The sequence below is a fragment of the Heterodontus francisci genome, chromosome 6 (genome assembly GCF_036365525.1).
Source record: "Heterodontus francisci isolate sHetFra1 chromosome 6, sHetFra1.hap1, whole genome shotgun sequence".
Lineage (NCBI taxonomy): Eukaryota > Metazoa > Chordata > Chondrichthyes > Heterodontiformes > Heterodontidae > Heterodontus > Heterodontus francisci.
This window is the reverse complement of record NC_090376.1, coordinates 122,031,445-122,051,370: the sequence shown is the minus strand read 5'-3', so window position 1 is coordinate 122,051,370 and position 19,926 is coordinate 122,031,445. Positions and strand designations below refer to the sequence as shown.

The following is a 19,926-nucleotide window of genomic DNA, read 5'->3' as shown; positions in this document are numbered from 1 at the left end:
GAGTTGAAGTCTCCAGCATCACAGATACCAGACTTCAGCCAATTCGATTCACTCCGCTTGATATCAAGAAACGGCTCGCCACATTACCAAAAGGATGTGGATGCTTTGGAGAGGGTGCAGAGGAGGTTCACCAGGATGTTGCCTGGTATGGAGGGCGCTAGCTATGAAGAGAGGTTGAGTAGATTAGGATTATTTTCATTAGAAAGACGGAGGTTGAGGGGGGACCTGATTGAGGTGTACAAAATCATGAGAGGTATAGACAGGGTGGATAGCAAGAGGCTTTTTCCCAGAGTGGGGGATTCAATTACTAGAGGACACGAGTTCAAAGTGAAAGGGGAAAAGTTTAGGGGGGATATGCGTGGAAAGTTCTTTACGCAGAGGGTGGTGGGTGCCTGGAACGCGTTGCCAGCGGAGGTGGTAGATACGAGCACGATGGCGTCTTTTAAGATGTATCTAGACAGATACATGAATGGGCAGGAAGAAAAGAGATACAGACCCTTAGAAAATAGGCGACATGTTTAGATAGAGGATCTGGATCGGCGCAGGCTTGGAGGGTCGAAGGGCCTGTTCCTGTGCTGTAATTTTCTTTGTTCTTTGTTCTTTGACTGAAGGCACTGGATACTGCAAAGGCTATGGGCCCTGACAATATTCTGGCAATAGTACTGAAGACCTCTGCTGCAGAACTTGCCGAGCCCCTAGCCAAGCTGTTCCAGTACACTACAACAATGGCATCTACCCTGCAATGTGGAAAATTGCCCGGGTATGTCCTGTACACAAAAAGCAGGACAAGTCCAACCCGGCCAATTACCAGCCCATCAGCCTACTCTCAATCGTCAGTAAAGTGATGGAAGGTGTCATCAACAGTGCCATCAAGCGGCCCTTGCTTAGCAATAACCTGTTCAGTGATGCTCAATTTGGGTTTCGCCAGGGCCACTCAGCTCCTGACCTCATTACAGCCTTGGTTCAAACATGGACAAAAGAGCTGAACTCAAGAGGTGAGGTGAGAGTGACTGCCCTTGACATCAAGGCAGCATTTGACCAAGTATGGCATCAAGAAGCCCGAGCAAAACTGAAGTCAATGGGAATCAGGAGGAAAACTCTCCGCTGGTTGGAGTCATACCTAGCGCAAAGTAAGGTGGTTGTGATTGTTGGAGGTCAATCATCTCAGCTCCAGGACATCACTGCAGGAGTTCCTCAGGGTAGTGTCCTAGGCCCAACCATCTTCAGCTGCTTCATCAATGACCTTCCGTCAATCATAAGGTCAGAAGTGGGGATGTTCACTGATGAATGCACTATGTTCAGCACCATTCGCAACTCCTCATATACTGAAGCAGTCCATTTAGAAATGCAGAAAGACTTGGACAATATCCAGGCTTGGGCATTGACCATCTCCAACAAGAGAGAATCTAACCATCTCCCCTTGATATTCAATGGCATTACCATCGCTGAATCCCCCACTATCAACATCCTAGGGGCTACCATTGATCAGAAACTGAACTGGAGTAGCCATATAAATACTGTGGCTACAAGAGCAGGTCAGAGGCTAGGAAGCCTGTGGCGAGTAGCTCACCTCCTGACTCCCCAAAGCCTGTCCACCATCTACAAGGCACAAGTCAGGAGTGTGATGGAATACTCTCCACTTGCCTGGATTGGTGCAGCATCAACAACACTCAAGAAGCTCGCCCCAATCTGGGCAAAGCAGCCCGCTTGATTGACACCCCATCCACAAACATTCACTCCCTCCAACGACGCACAGTGGCAGCAGTGTGTACCATCTACAAGATGCACTGCGGCAACGCACCAAGGCTCCTTAGACAGCACCTTCCAAACCCGCGACCTCTACCAACTGGAAGGACAATGGCAGCAAATGCATGGGAACACCACCACCTGCCAGTTCCCCTCCAAGTCACACACCATCCTAACTTGGAACTATATCGCCGTTCCTTCATTGTCACTGGGTCAAGATCCTGGAACTCCCTTCCTAACAGCACTGTGGGTGTACCTACCTCATATGGACTGCAGCGGTTCAAGAAGGCAGCTCACCACCACCTTCTCAAGGGCAATTAGGGATGGGCAATAAATGCTGGCCTGGCCAGCGACACCCACATCCCATGAATGAATAAAAAATATCTCCTTTAAGATTACCTGAAAACATACCACTTTGACCAGCTCATCTGTCTTAATATCTCCTTATGGAGTTGGTTGTCAAATTTTGTCTGATCGCTCCTGTGAAGTGCCTTGAGATGTTTTACTACATTAAAGGCACTATCTAAATGCAAGTTGTTGTTCATGTACAAAAGCAGTTTAATACAGGGAAATATAAAAGAGATTTGGCAGAAGGAAGATTGAAATGGATTATGTGATGGGTAAGAATGTACTTGAGAGTTCCTTGCAGGAGAGGGAACTTAGGGGTATGAGTGGACTAAAACCATCAGCACTGTGGAAGCCTATGTTCCTAAGGAGGGGAAATCTTTTCACCCAGAGGGTGGTGGTGATCTGAAACTCACTGTCTGGAGGGGTGGTAGAGGCTGAAACCCTCAACGTTTAAAAAGTACTTGGATATGCACTAGAGGTGCCGCAACCTACAAAGCTACAGACCAAGAGCTGGAAAGTGGGATTAGGCTGGATGGTTATTTGTCAACCGCCGCAGACATGACGGCCAAATGGCCTCTATCTGTACTGTAAATTTCTAAGATTCTACGAATATTGTTAGTCCATTAATGTCAAAATATAATGATGGCAGTGACCAGTTTTAAACATGATGAATTAAAATGCAGCTCAAAAGTAGTTGTAGAGTCTCAGTAGAGTGTGTATGTAAAATCTAAACAAACATGCATTTGAGTTGTTTTTCGAAATTCTGCTGTAGGGTCTTGAATCATTTTGGAAGCACCTTGAGACTTCAGTTAAAGGCACTATATAAAAGCAATTTGTTCATATCTACCCATAACCATGTAAATTGGTGCCTCTGTGTCATCCATCCTCAACATTGCAAGCTTTTTGCCTTTGCTGTATTTCTGAGTCATAGAGAGAGATACAGTACCAAAACAGGCCCTTCGGCCCACCGAGTCCGCGCCAACCATCAACCACCCATTTATACTAATCCTACATTAATCCCATTTCCCTCTCCCATCACCTTCCCTCAATTCTCCTACCACCTACCTGCACTAGGGGCAATTTACAATGGCCAATTTACCTATCAACCCTCAAGTATTTGGCATTTTCAGTAACACTTCCCTCTCCCCACATGGGAGAGAAAAGAAAAGGCTTGGGTAACTGCTGTTTCCATACTCTTTCTGTGTGTTCTGGCTGCAGCAAAAACAGAAGTTGTTTTTATTCATTTTGATTTTCAAGGATACAAGAAATACACATCACATCATTCATATAAGAATGAGTGTACAAAAGCATTTACATACAACAGATCACAGATTCTAGTTTATTTATCAAAATACCCCCAAAAAATTCATCCCAAGGAGAACTATGTGTATGAAGATTTGCAGAGCAATTGGGAAAGAGCAGGGTGAATCGAACTAATTGGATAGCTCTTTCAAAGAGTCAGCATAAGCATGATGGGATGATGCGTCTGTCTTCACAAAAGAGGGGGACGATGCAGATATTGTAGTTAAGGAGGAAGAGTGTGACGTATTGAATGTGATAAACATAGGGAGAGAGGAAATATTCATGGGATTAGCATCCTTGAAAGTTGATAAATCACTAGGGCCAGATGAAATGTATCCTAGGCTGTTAAAAAAAAAAAGCAAGAGAGGTAATAGCAGAGGATCTGACCAACATTTTCCAGTCCTCACTGGATACAGGTGTGGTGCAGGAGGATTGGAGAATTGCTAACGTTGTACCTCTGTTTGAAAAGGAAGCGAAGGATAGACTGAATAATTACAGGCCAATCAGTCTAACCTCAGTAGTGGGAAAATTATTGGTATCTATTCGGAGAGACAGGATAAACTGTCACTTCGAAAGGCACAGATTAATCAAGGATAGTCAGCATGGATTTGTTAAGGGAAAATCTTGTTTGACCAACTTGATCAAATCTTTTGAAGAAGTAACAAGGAAGATAGATGAGGGTAGTGCAGTTGATGTGATCTACATGGATTTTAGCAAGGCTTTTGACAAGGTCCCACATGGCAGACTGGTTAAAAAAATAAAATCCCATGGGATCCAGGAAAATGCAACAAGGTGGATACAAAATTGGCTCCGTGGCAGGAAACAAAGGGTAATTGTTGACGGCTGTTTTAGTGACTGGAGGGCTGTTTCCAGTGGCGTTCCGCGGGGCTCAGTACTGGGCCCCCTGCTTTTTGCGGTATATATTAACGATTTGAACGTAAATGCAGGGGGCATGATCAAGATGTTTGCGGACGACACAAAGATTGGCCATGTGGTAGATAGCGAGGAGGATAGCTGTAGGCTGCAGGAAGATATTGATGGTCTGGTCAGATGGACAGAAAAGTGGCAAATGGAATTCAACCTGGAGAAGTGTGAGGTGTTGCATTTGGGGAGACCAAACAAGGCAAAGGAATAAACAATAAATTGGAAAATACTGAGAAGTGTAGAGGAAGTAAGGGACCTTGGAGTGGATGTCCACAGATCCCTGAAGGTAGCAGGACAGGTCGATAAGGTGCTTAAGAAGGCATATGGAATGCTTTCCTTTATTAGTTGAGGTATAGAATACAAGAGCAGGGAGGTTATGCTGGAACTGTATAACCCATTATTGGTTAGGGCACAACTTGAGTACTGTGTGTAGTTCTGGTCACCTCATTACAGAAAGATGTAATTGCACTAGAGAGGGTACAGAAGAGATTTACGAGGATGTTGCCAGGACTGGAAAAATGCAGCTATGAGGAAAAATTGGATCAGCTGGGGTTGTTCTCCTTGGAACAGAGAAGGCTGAGGGGAGATCTGATTGAAATGTACAAAATTCTGAGGGGCCTGGGTAGAGTGGAGATGAAGGGGCTATTTGCCTTAGTAGAGGGATCAGTGACAAGCGGGCAAAGATTTAAAGTGATTGGTAGAAAAATTAGAGGGGAGATGAGGAAAAAGTTTTTCACCCAGAAGGTGGTGATGGTCTGGAACTCACTGCCTGAAAGGGTAGTTGAGGCAGAGACCCTCAACTCATTCAAAAGGAGTCTGGATTTACACCTCAATGCCGTCTGCTGCAGGGCTACGGACCAAATGTTGGAATGTGGGATTAGAGTAGGTGGATCGTTTTTCGGCCAGCGCAGACACAATGGGCCAAGTGGCCTCTTTCTGTGCCTTAAACCTTATATGATTCTATGAATTTACAGCACAGAAACAGGCCATGCAGTCCAACTGGAGTGTGGCAGTCTTAATGCTCCACATGAGCCTCCTTCCTAATCCTAAAATCATATCCTTCGATTCCTTTCTCTCTTATATGTTTAGCAAGCTTGCTCCCAAATGCATCTGTGCTGTTTGCCCTAACTATTCCCTGTGGTAGAGAGTTCCACATTCTCACCACTTTCTGGATAAAGAAGTCTCTCCTGAATTTCTATTGGATTAATTAGTGACTATCTTATGTTTACAGCCTGTACTTGTGGACTTGCCCACGAGTGGAAATATTTTCTGTCTGTCTACTCTATCAAACCCTTTCATAGTTTTGAAGATTCCATTCCATAGCGTTAAAGAGATATTCACTGTAGCCTTTTTGGGCTATAGTTTTCTTCTAATGAGCCCTTGAATAATTATTGTACTGAAGTATCAGTGGGTTTCACCTTGGTTTTTTTTTGCAGTGATCTTATTGATTTGCAGTTTTCCAATTCCCACCAGGATTGATATTTACTTGTTTAATCCAATTGTTTTTGTATGTAGCCCTCTTGCTTGTATTTTACAGCATAGAAGCCGCTGGAAATCACTGATGCCAAATCTTCATGAAAGGAAATATCCTTGAATTGGGCTTTTTTTTTTACTGGTTGTGTTTCAGCTATGTATTTAAAGGAAATTACTGATCCTCTAATCTTAAGGTTATACAAAACAGATGACATTTTCCCCACCCACTCTCTTCACGTTCGACTGTCCCCTTCAGCTGTGTTTCTTGTAAAGCTTGGTCACTTTTAGTTACATGACTAATCTCTTCACGTATCTGGGCTGTTGGAGGACCTGGTGTTATGTGAATAACATCACAAATGAAAAGATGATGCAGAGATTATGTGTATTTTGGAAAATTCCAATTAATACGCACTTTATCTTTTTGTGTCCACCACTTCTCCTTTGTTTATGTATTCACTTCCCTTAATTTTTATTGTCGGTGTAACCTGAACACGACTGCTCTCTCCCCTGCCCCTCCTCCAGCCTGAGCCTCTTCTTCCTTCCTTCCTGTATCATTGCTTTTACATTCCTACATCCAGGCACCATTCCCAAAAAGAGCAAAATAACTTTGCCACCACATCCCATTTCATTATTCCATCCATCCATCTATCTCTCTGTTCTACTTTCTATCTTTTTTCTCTCTCTGTTTCTTCCCACCCCCCCTTCCGCCCCCTCTCTCCATCTTTAGCTCTTTCTTTTCTCTTGCCTTTCCTTCTGTCTCTCTTTCGCTCACTCACTCTTTTGCTGCCTTGCTTTCACTTACTTTCTTATTGTTTCTTCATTTGAAAATGCAGACTGTTGGTGAGACTAATTGTCCGTTTAGTTATATTCTTTAAACATTCACATGAGAAAGCGTCACAGATGTTGGCACATAGTTTTATCACATAGTTGGCACATAGTGCTGGGCCATTTTGAGGGCATGTAAGAGTCAACCACATTGCTGTGGATCTGGAGTCACATGTAGGCCAGACCAGGTAAGGGCAGCAGATTTCCTTCCCTAAAGGACATTAGTGAACCAGATGGGTTTTTACAACAATCGACAATGGTTCAATGGCCATCATTGGACTAGCTTTTAATTCCAGATTTATCAATTAAATTCAAATTCCACCTTCTGCTGTGGTGGGATTCGAACCCATGTCCCCAGAACAATACCTGGGTTACTAGTCCAGTGACAATACCAGTACGCCACCGCCTCCCACCTCATGGCTGATCATCCAACTCAGTAGCCTGTCCCCACTTACGCCCCATACCCTTTGATCCCTTTAGACCCAAGAGCTATATCTAACTCCTTCTTGAAAACATACAATGTTTTGGCCTCAACTGCTTTTTGTGGTAGCAAATTCCACAGGCTCACCACTCTGGATGAAGAAATTTCTCCTCATCTCAGTCCTGAAAGGTTTACCCTGTATTTTTAGACTATGACCCCTGGTTCTGGACTCCCCCACCATTGGGAACATCCTTCCTCCACCTACCCTATCAAGTCCTGTTAGAATTTTATAGGTTTCTATGAGATGCCCCCCCCCCCCCCCTTCACTCTTCTGAACTCCAGCGAATATAATCCTAACCAACTCAATCTCCCTCATACATCAGTCTCGCCATCCCAGGAATCAGTCTGGTAAACCTTCGCTGCACTCCCTCTATAGCAAGAGCATCCTTCCTCAGATAAGGAGACCAAAACTGCACACAATATTCCAGGTGTGGCTTCACCAAGGCCCTGTATAATTGCAGCAAGACATCCCTGCTCCTGTACTCGAATCCTCTCACTATGAAGGCCAACATACCATTTGCCTTTTTTACCGCCTGTTGCACCTGCCTGCTTACCTTCAGCGACTAGTGTATGAGAACACTCAGGTCTCGCTGCATAATCCCCTCTCTCAGTTTATAGCCATTCAGTTAATAATCTGCCTTCCTGTTTTTGCTACCAAAGTGGATAACATCACATTTATCCACATTATACTGCATCTGCCATGCATTAGCCCACTCACTCAACTTGTCCAAATCACCCTGAAGCCTCTCTGCATCCTCCTCACAACTCACCCTTCCACCCAGTTTTGTGTCATCTGCAAATTTGGAGATATTACATTTAGTTCCCTCATCTTATTCATTAATGTATATTACGAATAGCTGGGGTCTAGCACCGATCCCTGCGGTTCCCCACTAGTCACTGCCTGCCATTCGGAAAAAGACCAGTTTATTCCTACTCTTTGTTTGCTGTCTGCCAACCAATTTTCTATCCATCGCAATACACTACCCCCAAACCCATGCGCTTTAATTTTACATGCTAATCTCTTATGTAGGACTTTGTCGAAAGCCTTTTGAAAGTCCAAATAAACCACATCCACTGGTTCCCCCTCATCAACTCTGCTAGTTACATCTTTGAAGAATTCTAGTAGATTTTTCAAGCATGATTTCCCTTTCGTAAATCCATGCTGACTCTGACCGATTCTACCACTGTTCTCCAAGTGCTCTGTTATAAAATCTTTGATAATGGACTCCAGAATTTTCTCCACTACCGTCATCAGGCTGACTGGTGTATAATTCCCTGCTTTCTCTCTCCCTCCCTTTTTAAATAGTGGGGTTACATTAGCTACCCTCCAATCTGTAGGAACTGTTCCAAAGTGTATAGAATCTTGGAAGATGACCAGCAATGGATCCACTATTTCTAGGGCCACTTCCTTAAGTACTCTGGATGCAGACCATCAGGCCCTGGGGATTTATCAGCCTTCAATCCCATCAATTTCCCCAACACCATTTCTCTACTAATACTGATTTCTTTCAGTTCCTCTCTCTTACTCAGCCCTGTGTTTGCCAACATTTCTGGAAAGATATTTGTGTCCTCCTTTGTGAAGACAGAACCAAAGTATGCATTTAGTTGATCAGCCATTTCTTTATTCCCCATAATAAATTCCCCTGTTTCTGACTGTAAGGGACCTACATTTGTCTTGACCAATCTTTTTCTCTTCACATACCTATAGAAACTTTTACAGTCAGTTTTTATTTTTCCCACAAGCTTGCTCTCGTACTCTATTTTCCCCTTTTTAATCAATCCCTTGGTCCTCCTTTGCTGAATTCTAAAGTGCTTCCAATCCTCAGGTCTGTTGTTTTTCCTGGCAAATTTATATGCCTCTTCTTGGATCAAATGCTATCTCTAATTTCCCTTGTAAGCCATGGCTTGGCTACCTTTCCCGTTTTACTTTTGCGCCAGACAGGGATAAACAATTGTTGCAGTTCATCCATGCGCTCTTTAAATGTTTGCCATTGCCTATCCACCATCATCCCTTTAAGTAGCGTTTCCCAATCCGTCATAGCCAACTTGCGCCTCAAACCTTCATAGTTTCCTTTACTAAGATTCAGGACCCTTGTCTCAGAATCAACTACGTCACTCTCCATCTTGATGAAGAATTCTATCATATTATGGTCGCTCGTCCCCAAGGGGTCTCGCACCACTAGATTGTCAATTATTCCTCTCTCATTACACAATCAGGAGACGAGTGGTGGACTGGATCTTAAGCTGGCCAACCATCCATGGTGGCTTCTGTAATACTGTCCTTGCAACCTGGATCTCTATGCTTGCATCTCAACTTAAATTACTTCCCTGCCTCTACATTTATGTAATACTTATGAGAAGATCAGCAGACCTGTCTGAAGTCATCCAATTCCCGAGGAGAAAAAAAAGGAACTTGCATTTATACAGCAACTTTCATGACCTCAGGATGCGCCAAAGTGCTTTACAACCAATGACGTTCTTTTTGAAGAACTGTCATTGTTGCAATATAGGACATGCCACAGCCAATTTGCATACAGCAAGCTCCCACAAACAGCAATATGATTATGACCAGGTAATTTGTTTCTAGCAATGTTGGTTGAGGGATATTGGCCAGGACACCATGGAGAACTCTAAAATAAAAGCAAAATACTGCGGATGCTGGAAATCTGAAACAAAAACAAGAAATGCTGGATTCACTCAGCAGGTCTGGCAGCATCTGTGGAAAGAGAAGCAGAGTTAACGTTTCGGGTCAGTGACCCTTCTTCGGAACTGTTCCGAAGAAGGGTCACTGACCCGAAACGTTAACTCTGCTTCTCTTTCCACAGATGCTGCCAGACCTGCTGAGTGAATCCACCATTTCTTGTTTTTGCACCATGGAGAACTCCCCTGCTGTTCTTCGAAATAGTGGTCGTGGAATCTTTTACATCGACCTCACAGGGTCTTGGTTTAATTTCTTATCTGAAAGACGAGACCTTCAACAGTGCAGCACTCCCTCCTTTCTGCACTAGGAGTGTCAGCCTGGATTATGGATTTGAATTTATGACCTCCTAACTCAGAGGCCAGAGTGTAACCCAGTGAGCTGCAGCTGACAACTATCCTTACACCTTGTTCAGATGAGATGAGATTGCCCAGCACAAAACAAAAATGTTGAAGGTAGTGTGAATTAGAACACTTTCACCTGGAGCCTATGTTCAAATGCAGCTGATGGAATACAAGTCTCTTCTCTACTTATTGAAAGAGTCTCAAATGCAATGAATTGGAAGATTTTGCACACTTACTGTTATCTAGAATTCACTGCCTGAAAGGGTTGCAGAAGCATATTAAATAGTAACTTTCAAAAGGGAGGTGGATAATTACATGAAGGGGGAAAGGTTTTGCAGGACTATGGGGAAAGAACCAGGGGAATGGGACTAATTGGGTTGCTCTTTCAAGGCACAGGCAGATGAGCCAAATGTCGTCCTGTGCTGTATGGTTCTATGAAATTGAAATTTGCACTGTTTTAGTTTGATGTCTACATGCGGAAAAGCACTATGCTTCCAAATAACTGCTCAAAAAATGGCTGGGGGTGATTGTCATCCTTTACCATCTGGATGTTAAGCATCACTTGAATGGGACAGAGAAGGAAATGATTAGCTGTTGGGTGGGGTTGGTGGGTGGCAGGGTGGTGAAGGTTCACACAATTGACTGAGCTCAGATAGCTGAGGGCAGAATGAGGATTGAACCTGGATCATATGGTCTCAGCTACTTTCTTGTCAAACCACCTGAGGCTTATAGTCAGAAATAAATGCAAATGGGGATTCAGGAAAAACGTCTTTACCTCGAGAGTGGTGAGAATGTGGAACTCGCTACCACAGGAAGTGGTTGAGGTGAACAATATGGACATGTTTAAGCAGAATCTAGAATAAGCGCAAGGTAAAAAAGAAAAGAAGGAAATGATGATAGGGTTCGATGAAATAGGTTGGGAGGAGGCTTCTGTGGAGCATAAACACTGGCATGGACCTCTTGAGCCAAATGATCCATTGTAAATTCTTTGTAATTATATAACTCTATGACTCTAACTATGTAGCTTAAAGCATGATTTGTGTGTAGAATGCTTATAAATCTTAGACTCGTGTGTATCAAGCAGTCTATTTAATCACTCAAACTACAACTCGTTTATGTGAAAATAGCTTCTATACAATGTCACCTTGTACGGAAACATGTTGGTATGTAAAACAAAATACATATGTTTTACTGACCAGATCCTGTTGGTTGATGATAACAATGAGTTATGGAACTGTTTGTGCTTGGGATTAGGATTGTATTTACAAACGGTTAAAGCAGTAGCATAATGTTACATGTTAGCTCTGTGTCCTGTCAGACATTATTGCTTCTTTATGTTAGCTTCTCTCAGATTGCAACATCCTGTTTGCAATTGTAATGTTAAAAGCTGAATTGTGGCTGTGTTGCAACGTACTCTCTGCAAACAGTATGCTAGTGCAGGTATATCACCTAATTTGCAAAATGGAGCCATACTTTTTGTTACTGTTAATACAGCAAATTCAAGTAGTAAAAAAAAATACATCAGCTACTCCGAAGACATAAACATCATGATCAGAGTACACAAAGGAAACATGGGAGATAAAATTTGGAAATTCTGGACTTTTCTAACTCTGACAGGGCAACTAACACGTGCACTGAGAAACCATTCGGTCCAACTGATCCATGCTGGTGTTTGTGCTGTACACAAGCATCCTCCACCATTCTTCATCTCAACTATCAACATATCCTTCTATTCATTTCTGCTTCGTGTATTTATCTAGCTTCTCCTTAAATGCATCTGTGCGTTTTGCCTCAACCACTCTCTGGGTAGAGCAGTTTCTCCTGAATTCCCTGTTGGGTTTATTAGTGACTATCATATGGCTCCTGTAATTCTATTCTTCTTGTTTCTACAGTCCATTTGTTCTCTTTACTGCTGATGGCGTCAATGATCTGTTGACGAATGGTTAGAACAATATCTGTGTTTTTATATTTGTTTATTGTTATAATATTTTGAGCTTGTACTTCCTGCATAAATAATGCTCTCGTTAACTCAAGTCAGTGCAAAACAAAACACCAAATAATGACATGGAATGTGCAGCATAGAAACTGGCCATTCGACCCAACAGGTCCATGCCAGGTTTTATGCTCCATGTGAACCTCCTCCCCATATACTTATTTCATTTAATCCTATTAGCATATCCTTCTATTCCTTTCTCCCTCATGCACTTATCTAGCTTCCCCTTAAATGCATCTTTGCCATCGTCGCAACTTCTCCTACTATGCTAGTAGGTTCCACATTCTCATCACTCTGAGTAAAGAAGTTTCTCCTGAGTTTTGTATTGGATATATTAGTGACTATCTTGTATTTACGACCTCAAGTTTTGGACTCCCCCACAAGTGGAAACATCTTCTCTACGTCTACCCTCTCAAACCCCTTTCATAATCTTCAGGACCTCTATCAGGTCATAACCTGTCTAATTTTCATTAGATTGGTGTCAACGGAAACAAAACCAAATGAGTTCTCTGAAGAGTATGGTGCGAGTCAGCCAGCCAGGTTACAACCCGTAAGGTGAAGGTGAAAATCTATCCCAATGCATTGAGAAAGTTGTTCAGTTTATATTGACGTTAATCTGCTTCTGTTGAAAATATTAGGTAAAATGCTAGGCTAGAGGAAAATTGTTAAAGTGTGCAGGATTTGCCACAAATTCCCAAAGTATTATAATCCTGTGATCTTCAGGTACAGTGGCATAGTGCTAATGTAACTGGTCTAGTAATCCAGAGTCCTGGAATAATGATGGGCAGACATGATTTCAAATCTCATTCTGGTAGCTGGGGAATTTAAATTCAATTAAATTAATCTGGAATTCAAAGTTCATCTCAGTAATGGTGACCATGAAACTATCAGATTGTTGTAAAAACCCATCTGGTTCATTAATGTCCTTTCGGGAAGGAAATCTGCTCTCCTTACCTGGTCTGGCCTACATGTGACTCCAGACCCACAGCAATGTGCTTGACTCTTAACTGCCCTCTGAAATGGCCTAGCAAGCCACTCAGCTGATTTGAAGAAGGTGGCTCACCACCACCTTCCCAAGGGCATATAGGGATGGATCATAAATGCTGGCCTAGCCAGCCATGACCACATCCTGTGAATGAATAATAAAAAAAAATTAATATTGTTTTTTTTTCTTTCTCTTTCTTAGTCTGGGTCCCGTCTTTGCTCTGTTCGTGCCTTTCTACTTCTCCATTCCAAGTGTTCAAGTGATGCAAATCCTGGGCAGGTTTTCCATAACAAACAAAACCCTGGTCTACATTGTGGGTCTACAGGTATGTATATGATTGGAACTAGTGTCTAGCGAATAACCAGTGACGCGTTGGTGAGGGGAACTGTAGCTTGGTTTGAAGTTGGGACTGATCATCAATATAAAACTCTTCAATTAAAGTTCTGAACTGGTGCTGACATAGGTGAGAAGCATGTAATGGGTAATTCTCATAATGGTGTTGATTTGAATGCCGGTTGGTACAAACTGGGAGTAGAGAGAACCACAATTCCTTGTTTTTTTTGCCTACGATTATCTCGCGGTTCCTCAGTTTTCACACAATTCTCAGCCACTCAGAAGACAGTACAGATTATTTGTGCATTTTCATGATCATATGTAGGCCTGTGAAAGACCCTTGCACGCTTTAAAGAGACACAGTGTTTATCAAAATGGAAGCGGCAGAATCACACAGCAGGTCAGGCAGCTTCTGTGGAGACAACGGACAAGTTTACACTTCGAGTGCATGCCCTTCTTCAGAACTGGAAAATAGGAAGAAATAGGCATATTGATACAATTAAAGAAAGTGAAGAGATAAACTGAATAAAAACAGGCAACTCTAGGGAGGGTTCATGAGTGGAATGATATAATAGACATAAATATTGAACAAACAGGGTGCATAAATGGCTGCAGAAGTGGAAAGACTGATGAAATGTTGAGAAATGTGAGTTGATGAACACCCATCCTGTTTCTCATCCTCCCACGATCACCGCTATCTCTGTGGTGTTGTCCAACACTTCGTCACCACTGTTGTCACTGCTTCTTAAATCCATCCTCCCCACCCTGCTCCAAGAATGATCTTCACCTCTCATCCGCAGTGGCAGCACCTCATATGATTTAATAGTTGTCATTTCCTTGTTACCTGCACTATTCCACCTTGTAAACTTCATAAACTTGAGCTCATATAAACTTGTCCGTATCCTAAGTCACACCAAGTCTCGTTCATCCAACATCACCCACTGTGCTCGCTGACCAGCGTTGGCTCCCAGTCCTGCAGTTCCTCCATTTAAAAATTTTCAAATTCCTCCTTGGCTTCACTTCTCTCTATCTCTGTAACCTCCTCCATCCCGACAAACTGTGAGCCATGCAGGAGGCCAGTGGCATGCCTTAGGTAACCATCAAGTGCCAAGTTGGCAACTTGATGCCTGATGATTCAGATTGAAATTAGCCACAGAGCAAGAAGTTCCATCTTGATTCCTTCCTTCTCCCTATAGTCTGTTTCATTCTCAACAACAAAGAACAGTACAGCACAGGAACAGGCCATTCGGCCCTCCAAGCCTGCGCTGATCTTGATGCCTGCCTAAACTAACGCCTTCTGCACTTCCGGGGCCCATATCCCTCTATTCCCTTCCTATTCATGTATTTGTCAAGATGTCTCTTAAACGTCGCTATCGTATCTGCTTCCACCACCTCCCCTGGCAGCAAGTTCCAGGCACTCACCACCCTCTGTGTAAAAAAACTTGCCTCGCACATCCCCTCTAAACTTTGCCCCTCGCACCTTAAACCTATGTCCCCTAGTAACTGACTCTTCCACCCTGGGAAAAGGCTTCTGACTATCCACTCTGTCCATGCCGCTCATAACTTTGTAAACCTCTATCATGTCGTCCTTCCACCTCCGTCGTTCCAGTGAAAACAATCCAACCTCTCCTCATAGCTAATGCCCTCCAGACCAGGCAACATCCTGGTAAACCTCCTCTGTACCCTCTCCAAAGCCTTCAGGTCCTTCTGGTAGTGTGGCGACCAGAATTGCACGCAATATTCTAAGTGTGGCCGAAACTAAGGTTCTGTACAGCTGCAACATGACTTGCCAATTTTTATACTCTATGCCCCGATTGATGAAGGCAAGCATGCCGTATGCCTTCTTGACTACCTTATCCACCTGCGTTGCCACTTTCAGTGAGCTGCGGACCTGTACGCCCAGATCTCTCTGCCTGTCAATACTCCTAAGGGTTCTGCCATTTACTGTATACCTCCCACCTGCATTAGACCTTCCAAAATGCATTACCTCACATTTGTCCGGATTAAACTCCATCTGCCATTTCTCCGCCCAAGTCTCCAACCGATCTATATCCTGCTGTATCCTCTGACAATCCTCATCATTATCCGCAACTCCACCAACCTTTGTGTCGTCCGCAAACTTAATAATCAGACCAGATACATTTTCCTCCAAATCATTTATATAGACTACAAACAGCAAAGGTCCCAGCACTGATCCCTGCGGAACACCACTAGTCACATCCCTCCATTCAGAAAAACACCCATCCACTGCTACCCTCTGTCTTCTATGACCGAGCCAGTTCTGTATCCATCTTGCCAGCTCACCCGTGTGACTTCACCTTTTGTACCAGTCTGCCATGCGGGACCTTGTCAAAGGCTTTACTAAAGTCCATATAGATAACATCCTTCATCAATCATCTTCGTCACTTCCTCAAAAAACTCAATCAAATTAGTAAGACACGACCTCCCCTTCACAAAACCATGCTGTCTCTCGCTAATAAGTTTGTTTGTTTCCAAATGGGATTAAATCCTGTCCCGAATAATCCTCTCTAATAGTTTCCCTACCACTGACGTAAAGCTATAATTTCCTGGATTATCCTTGCCACCCTTCTTAAACAAATGAACAACATTGGCTATTCTCCAGTCCTCTGGGACCTCACCTGTAGCCAATGAGGATGCAAAGATATCTGTCAAGGCCCCAGCAATTTCTTCCCTTGCCTCTCTCAGTATTCTGGGGTAGATCCCATCAGGCCCTGGGGACTTATCTACCTTAATGCTTTGCAAGACACCCAACACCACCTCCTTTTTGATAATGAGATGACTGAGACTATCTGCACTCCCTTTCCTAGGCTCATCATCCACCAAGTCCTTCTCTTTGGTGAATACTGATGCAAAGTACTCATTTAGCACCTCGCCCATTTCCTCTGGCTCCACACATAGATTCCCATCTCTGTCCTTGAGTGGGCCAACCCTTTCCCTGGTTACCCTCTTGCTCTTTATATACGTATAAAAAGCCTTGGGATTTTCCTTAATCCTGTTTGCCAATGACTTTTCATGACCCCTTTTAGCCCTCCTAACTCCTTGCTTAAGTTCCTTCCTACTGTCTTTATATTCCTCAAGTGCTTCATCTGTTCCTAGCCTTCCAGCCCTTACAAATGCTTCCTTTTTCTTTTTGACTAGGCTCACAATATCCCGCTTTATCCAAGCTTCCCGAAAATTGCCAAACTTGTCTTTCTTCCTCACAGGAACATGCTGGTCCTGGATTCTAATCAGCTGACGTTTGAAAGACTCCCACATGTCAGATGTTGATTTACCTTCAAACAGCCGCCCCCAGTCTAAATTCTTCAGTTCCTGCCTAATATTGTTATAATATTGTTATAATTTTATAATGTCAACATGGAATTGCTTAACACCACCCTGATCCCAAGAATGAAAGTGCTGTCATGAGCATTAATCATCTTCTTCTGTCTTGAAGAGAATGAAAAATAGAAATTGTCTATACAATATAAGCAAACTTTGTAATTCTAGTTTATCTGCAATTGTCCATTTATGATGTGTTTTACTTTGTAGCTTTTGACGTCTAGTACCACTACGTGGATTTTGGCATTTAGTGGATTGGTAAGTACTGTTCTCCTTACCACTGTTTTTGTTTGGAAAAAAAATCCTTTTGCTGTGGTTTTAATTTTATGTTAATTGATGTGATGGTTATTACAGTTCTGTTGAAGTCTAGATGTATGGTGGTTGTGAGTTTGCTAAATTATGTAGAATTTACAGCACAGAAACAGGCCATTTAGTGACCAAACCAGCGTTTATGGCCTACATAAGTCTTCTCCCACTCTACTTCATCTCACCCTATCAACTTATCATTCTCCCCCATGTACCTACTGAGCTTCCCCTTAAAAGTTATTTTCCTCAACCACTCCACATGGTAGCAAGTTCCACATTCTCACCACTCTCTGGGTAAAGACATTTCTGCAATTCCAACACAGTAATGCATATTTGGTCAATTACATTGAGTTACTAGGAACTGTTAGGAACATTACATAGAATGTACAGCACAGAAACAGGCCATTTGGCCCAACTGGTCTATGCTGGTATTTATGCGCCACACAATCCTTACTGGATTTTATTAATGACCATCTTATATTTATGTTCACTTGCTTTGGACTCCCCTACAAGTGGAATACCGCATTGATAACTGCACCTTTTGGTAAAACTTCATTGGATTTATCTTTTCTGTGAAACTTACAGCATGATAACTTCAGGCTGTCATTGTGCGGCAATGTTTTTTACAACAGAACTTGCACTGCTGTCTTTAAACTATATTTCGATGGAGACTTTGGATGATATAAATAAAAGGACAAAAACTATCTGGGAGCGTTTGTGGTCCAGAATTTCAATGTCGCCGATATGCGACCAATTTCATGAAATTGTGTTAATGTCACGAACCAAATCTCTGGATTCCATTTGTTAAACTTCAGTTTTACAAGAAATTCTCAGTTGCTGCTTCACTTTCACTGGCTTTGTTCCTCCAGCTGAATCGTGCTCATTAATAACCTGGACAGCATCAATGGCTGAACTGAATGCGTTAGCAAGAAACACAATGTCATTTTAACGCCGATGTACACAGCACATTCCAGTAAGTAGCTGCACATGAGTCGTTCATGGTGACACCATTCTCAATGCCTCCAGTGTCTGCTACGATACTGAATTGCCAAATTTTCTATGGGACAGTGTTACTGTTCAAACAAGGTAGAACTTGCGACTATGCAAGCAGCTAGTTAATGCACCAGTTTCTTTCTTTCTTTTTTTTTCTTTTGGGTCTCCTTATCTCGAGAGACAATGGATACGCGCCTGGAGGTGGTCAGTGGTTTGTGAAGCAGCGCCTGGAGTGGCTATAAAGGCCAATTCTAGAGTGACAGGCTCTTCCACAGGTGCTACAGAGAAATTTGTTTGTCGGGGCTGTTGCACAGTTGGCTCTCCCCTTGCGCCTCTGTCTTTTTTCCTGCCAATTACTAAGTCTCTTTGACTCGCCACATTTTAGCCCCGTCTTTATGGCTGCCCGCCAGCTCTGGCGAACGCTGGCAACTGACTCCCACGACTTGTGATCAATGTCACAGGATTTCATGTCGCGTTTGCAGACATCTTTATAGTGGAGACATGGACCGCCGGTGGGTCTGATACCAGTGGCGAGCTCGCTGTACAATGTGTCTTTGGGGATCCTGCCATCTTCCATGCGGCTCACATGGCCAAGCCATCTCAAGCGCCGCTGACTCAGAAGTGTGTACAAGCTGGGGATGTTGGCTGCCTCGAGGACTTCTGTGTTGGAGATACGGTCCTGCCACCTGATGCCAAGTATTCTCCGGAGGCAGCGAAGATGGAATGAATTGGGACGTCGCTCTTGGCTGACATACGTTGTCCAGGCCTCGCTGCCATAGAGCAAAGTACTGAGGACACAGGCCTGATACACACGGACATTTGTGTTCCATGTCAGTGCGCCATTTTCCCACACTCTCTTGGCCAGTCTGGACATAGCAGTGGAAGCCTTTCCCATGCGCTTGTTGATTTCTGCATCTAGAGACAGGTTACTGGTGATAGTTGAGCCTAGGTAGGTGAACTCTTGAACCACTTCCAGAGCGTGGTCGCCAATATTGATGGATGGAGCATTTCTGACATCCTGCCCCATGATGTTTGTTTTCTTGAGGCTGATGGTTAGGCCAAATTCATTGCAGGCAGCCGCAAACCTGTCGATGAGACTCTGCATACACTCTTCAGTGTGAGATGTTAAAGCAGCATCGTCAGCAAAGAGGAGTTCCCTGATGAGGACTTTCCGTACTTTGGACTTCGCTCTTAGACGGGCAAGGTTGAACAACCTGCCCGCTGATCTTGTGTGGAGAAAAATTCCTTCTTCAGAGGACTTGAACGCATGTGAAAGCAGCAGGCAGAAGAAAATCCCAAAAAGTGTGGGTGCGAGAACACAGCCCTGTTTCACGCCACTCAGGATAGGAAAGGGCTCTGAGGAGGAGCCACCATGTTGAATTGTGCCTTTCATATTGTCATGGAATGAGGCGATGATACTTAGTAGCTTTGGTGGGCATCCAATCTTTTCTAGTAGTCTGAAGAGACCACGTCTGCTGACGAGGTCAAAGGCTTTGGTGAGATCAATGAAAGCAATGTAGAGGGGCATCTGTTGTTCACGGCATTTCTCCTGTATCTGAGGAAGGGAGAACAGCATGTCAACGGTCGATCTCTCTGCACTAAAGCCACACTGTGCCTCAGGGTAGACGTGGTCGGCCAGCTTCTGGAGCCTGTTCAGAGCGACTCGAGCAAAGACTTTCCCCACTATGCTGAGCAGGGAGATTCCACGGTAGTTGTTGCAGTCACCGCAGTCACCTTTGTTTTTATAGAGGGTGATGATATTGGCATCACGCATGTCCTGGGGTACTGCTCCCTCGTCCCAGCACAGGCATAGCAGTTCATGTAGTGCTGAGAGTA

The 19,926-nt window shown here is 43.5% G+C and overlaps 1 protein-coding gene across 4 annotated transcripts in view; it reads left to right on the top strand.

Annotated features, from left to right (window-relative positions):
- ubac2 (UBA domain containing 2) overlaps window positions 1–19,926 on the top strand; it is a 220,405-nt gene that overhangs the window by 115,067 nt on the left and 85,412 nt on the right. For all 4 annotated transcript variants that reach the window (XM_068034236.1, XM_068034234.1, XM_068034235.1 and 1 more), the window contains exons 5-6: window positions 13,321–13,444; window positions 17,002–17,049. In XM_068034236.1, the coding sequence (XP_067890337.1) occupies window positions 13,321–13,444; window positions 17,002–17,049 (172 nt within the window). The remainder of the gene's footprint in view (window positions 1–13,320; window positions 13,445–17,001; window positions 17,050–19,926) is intronic.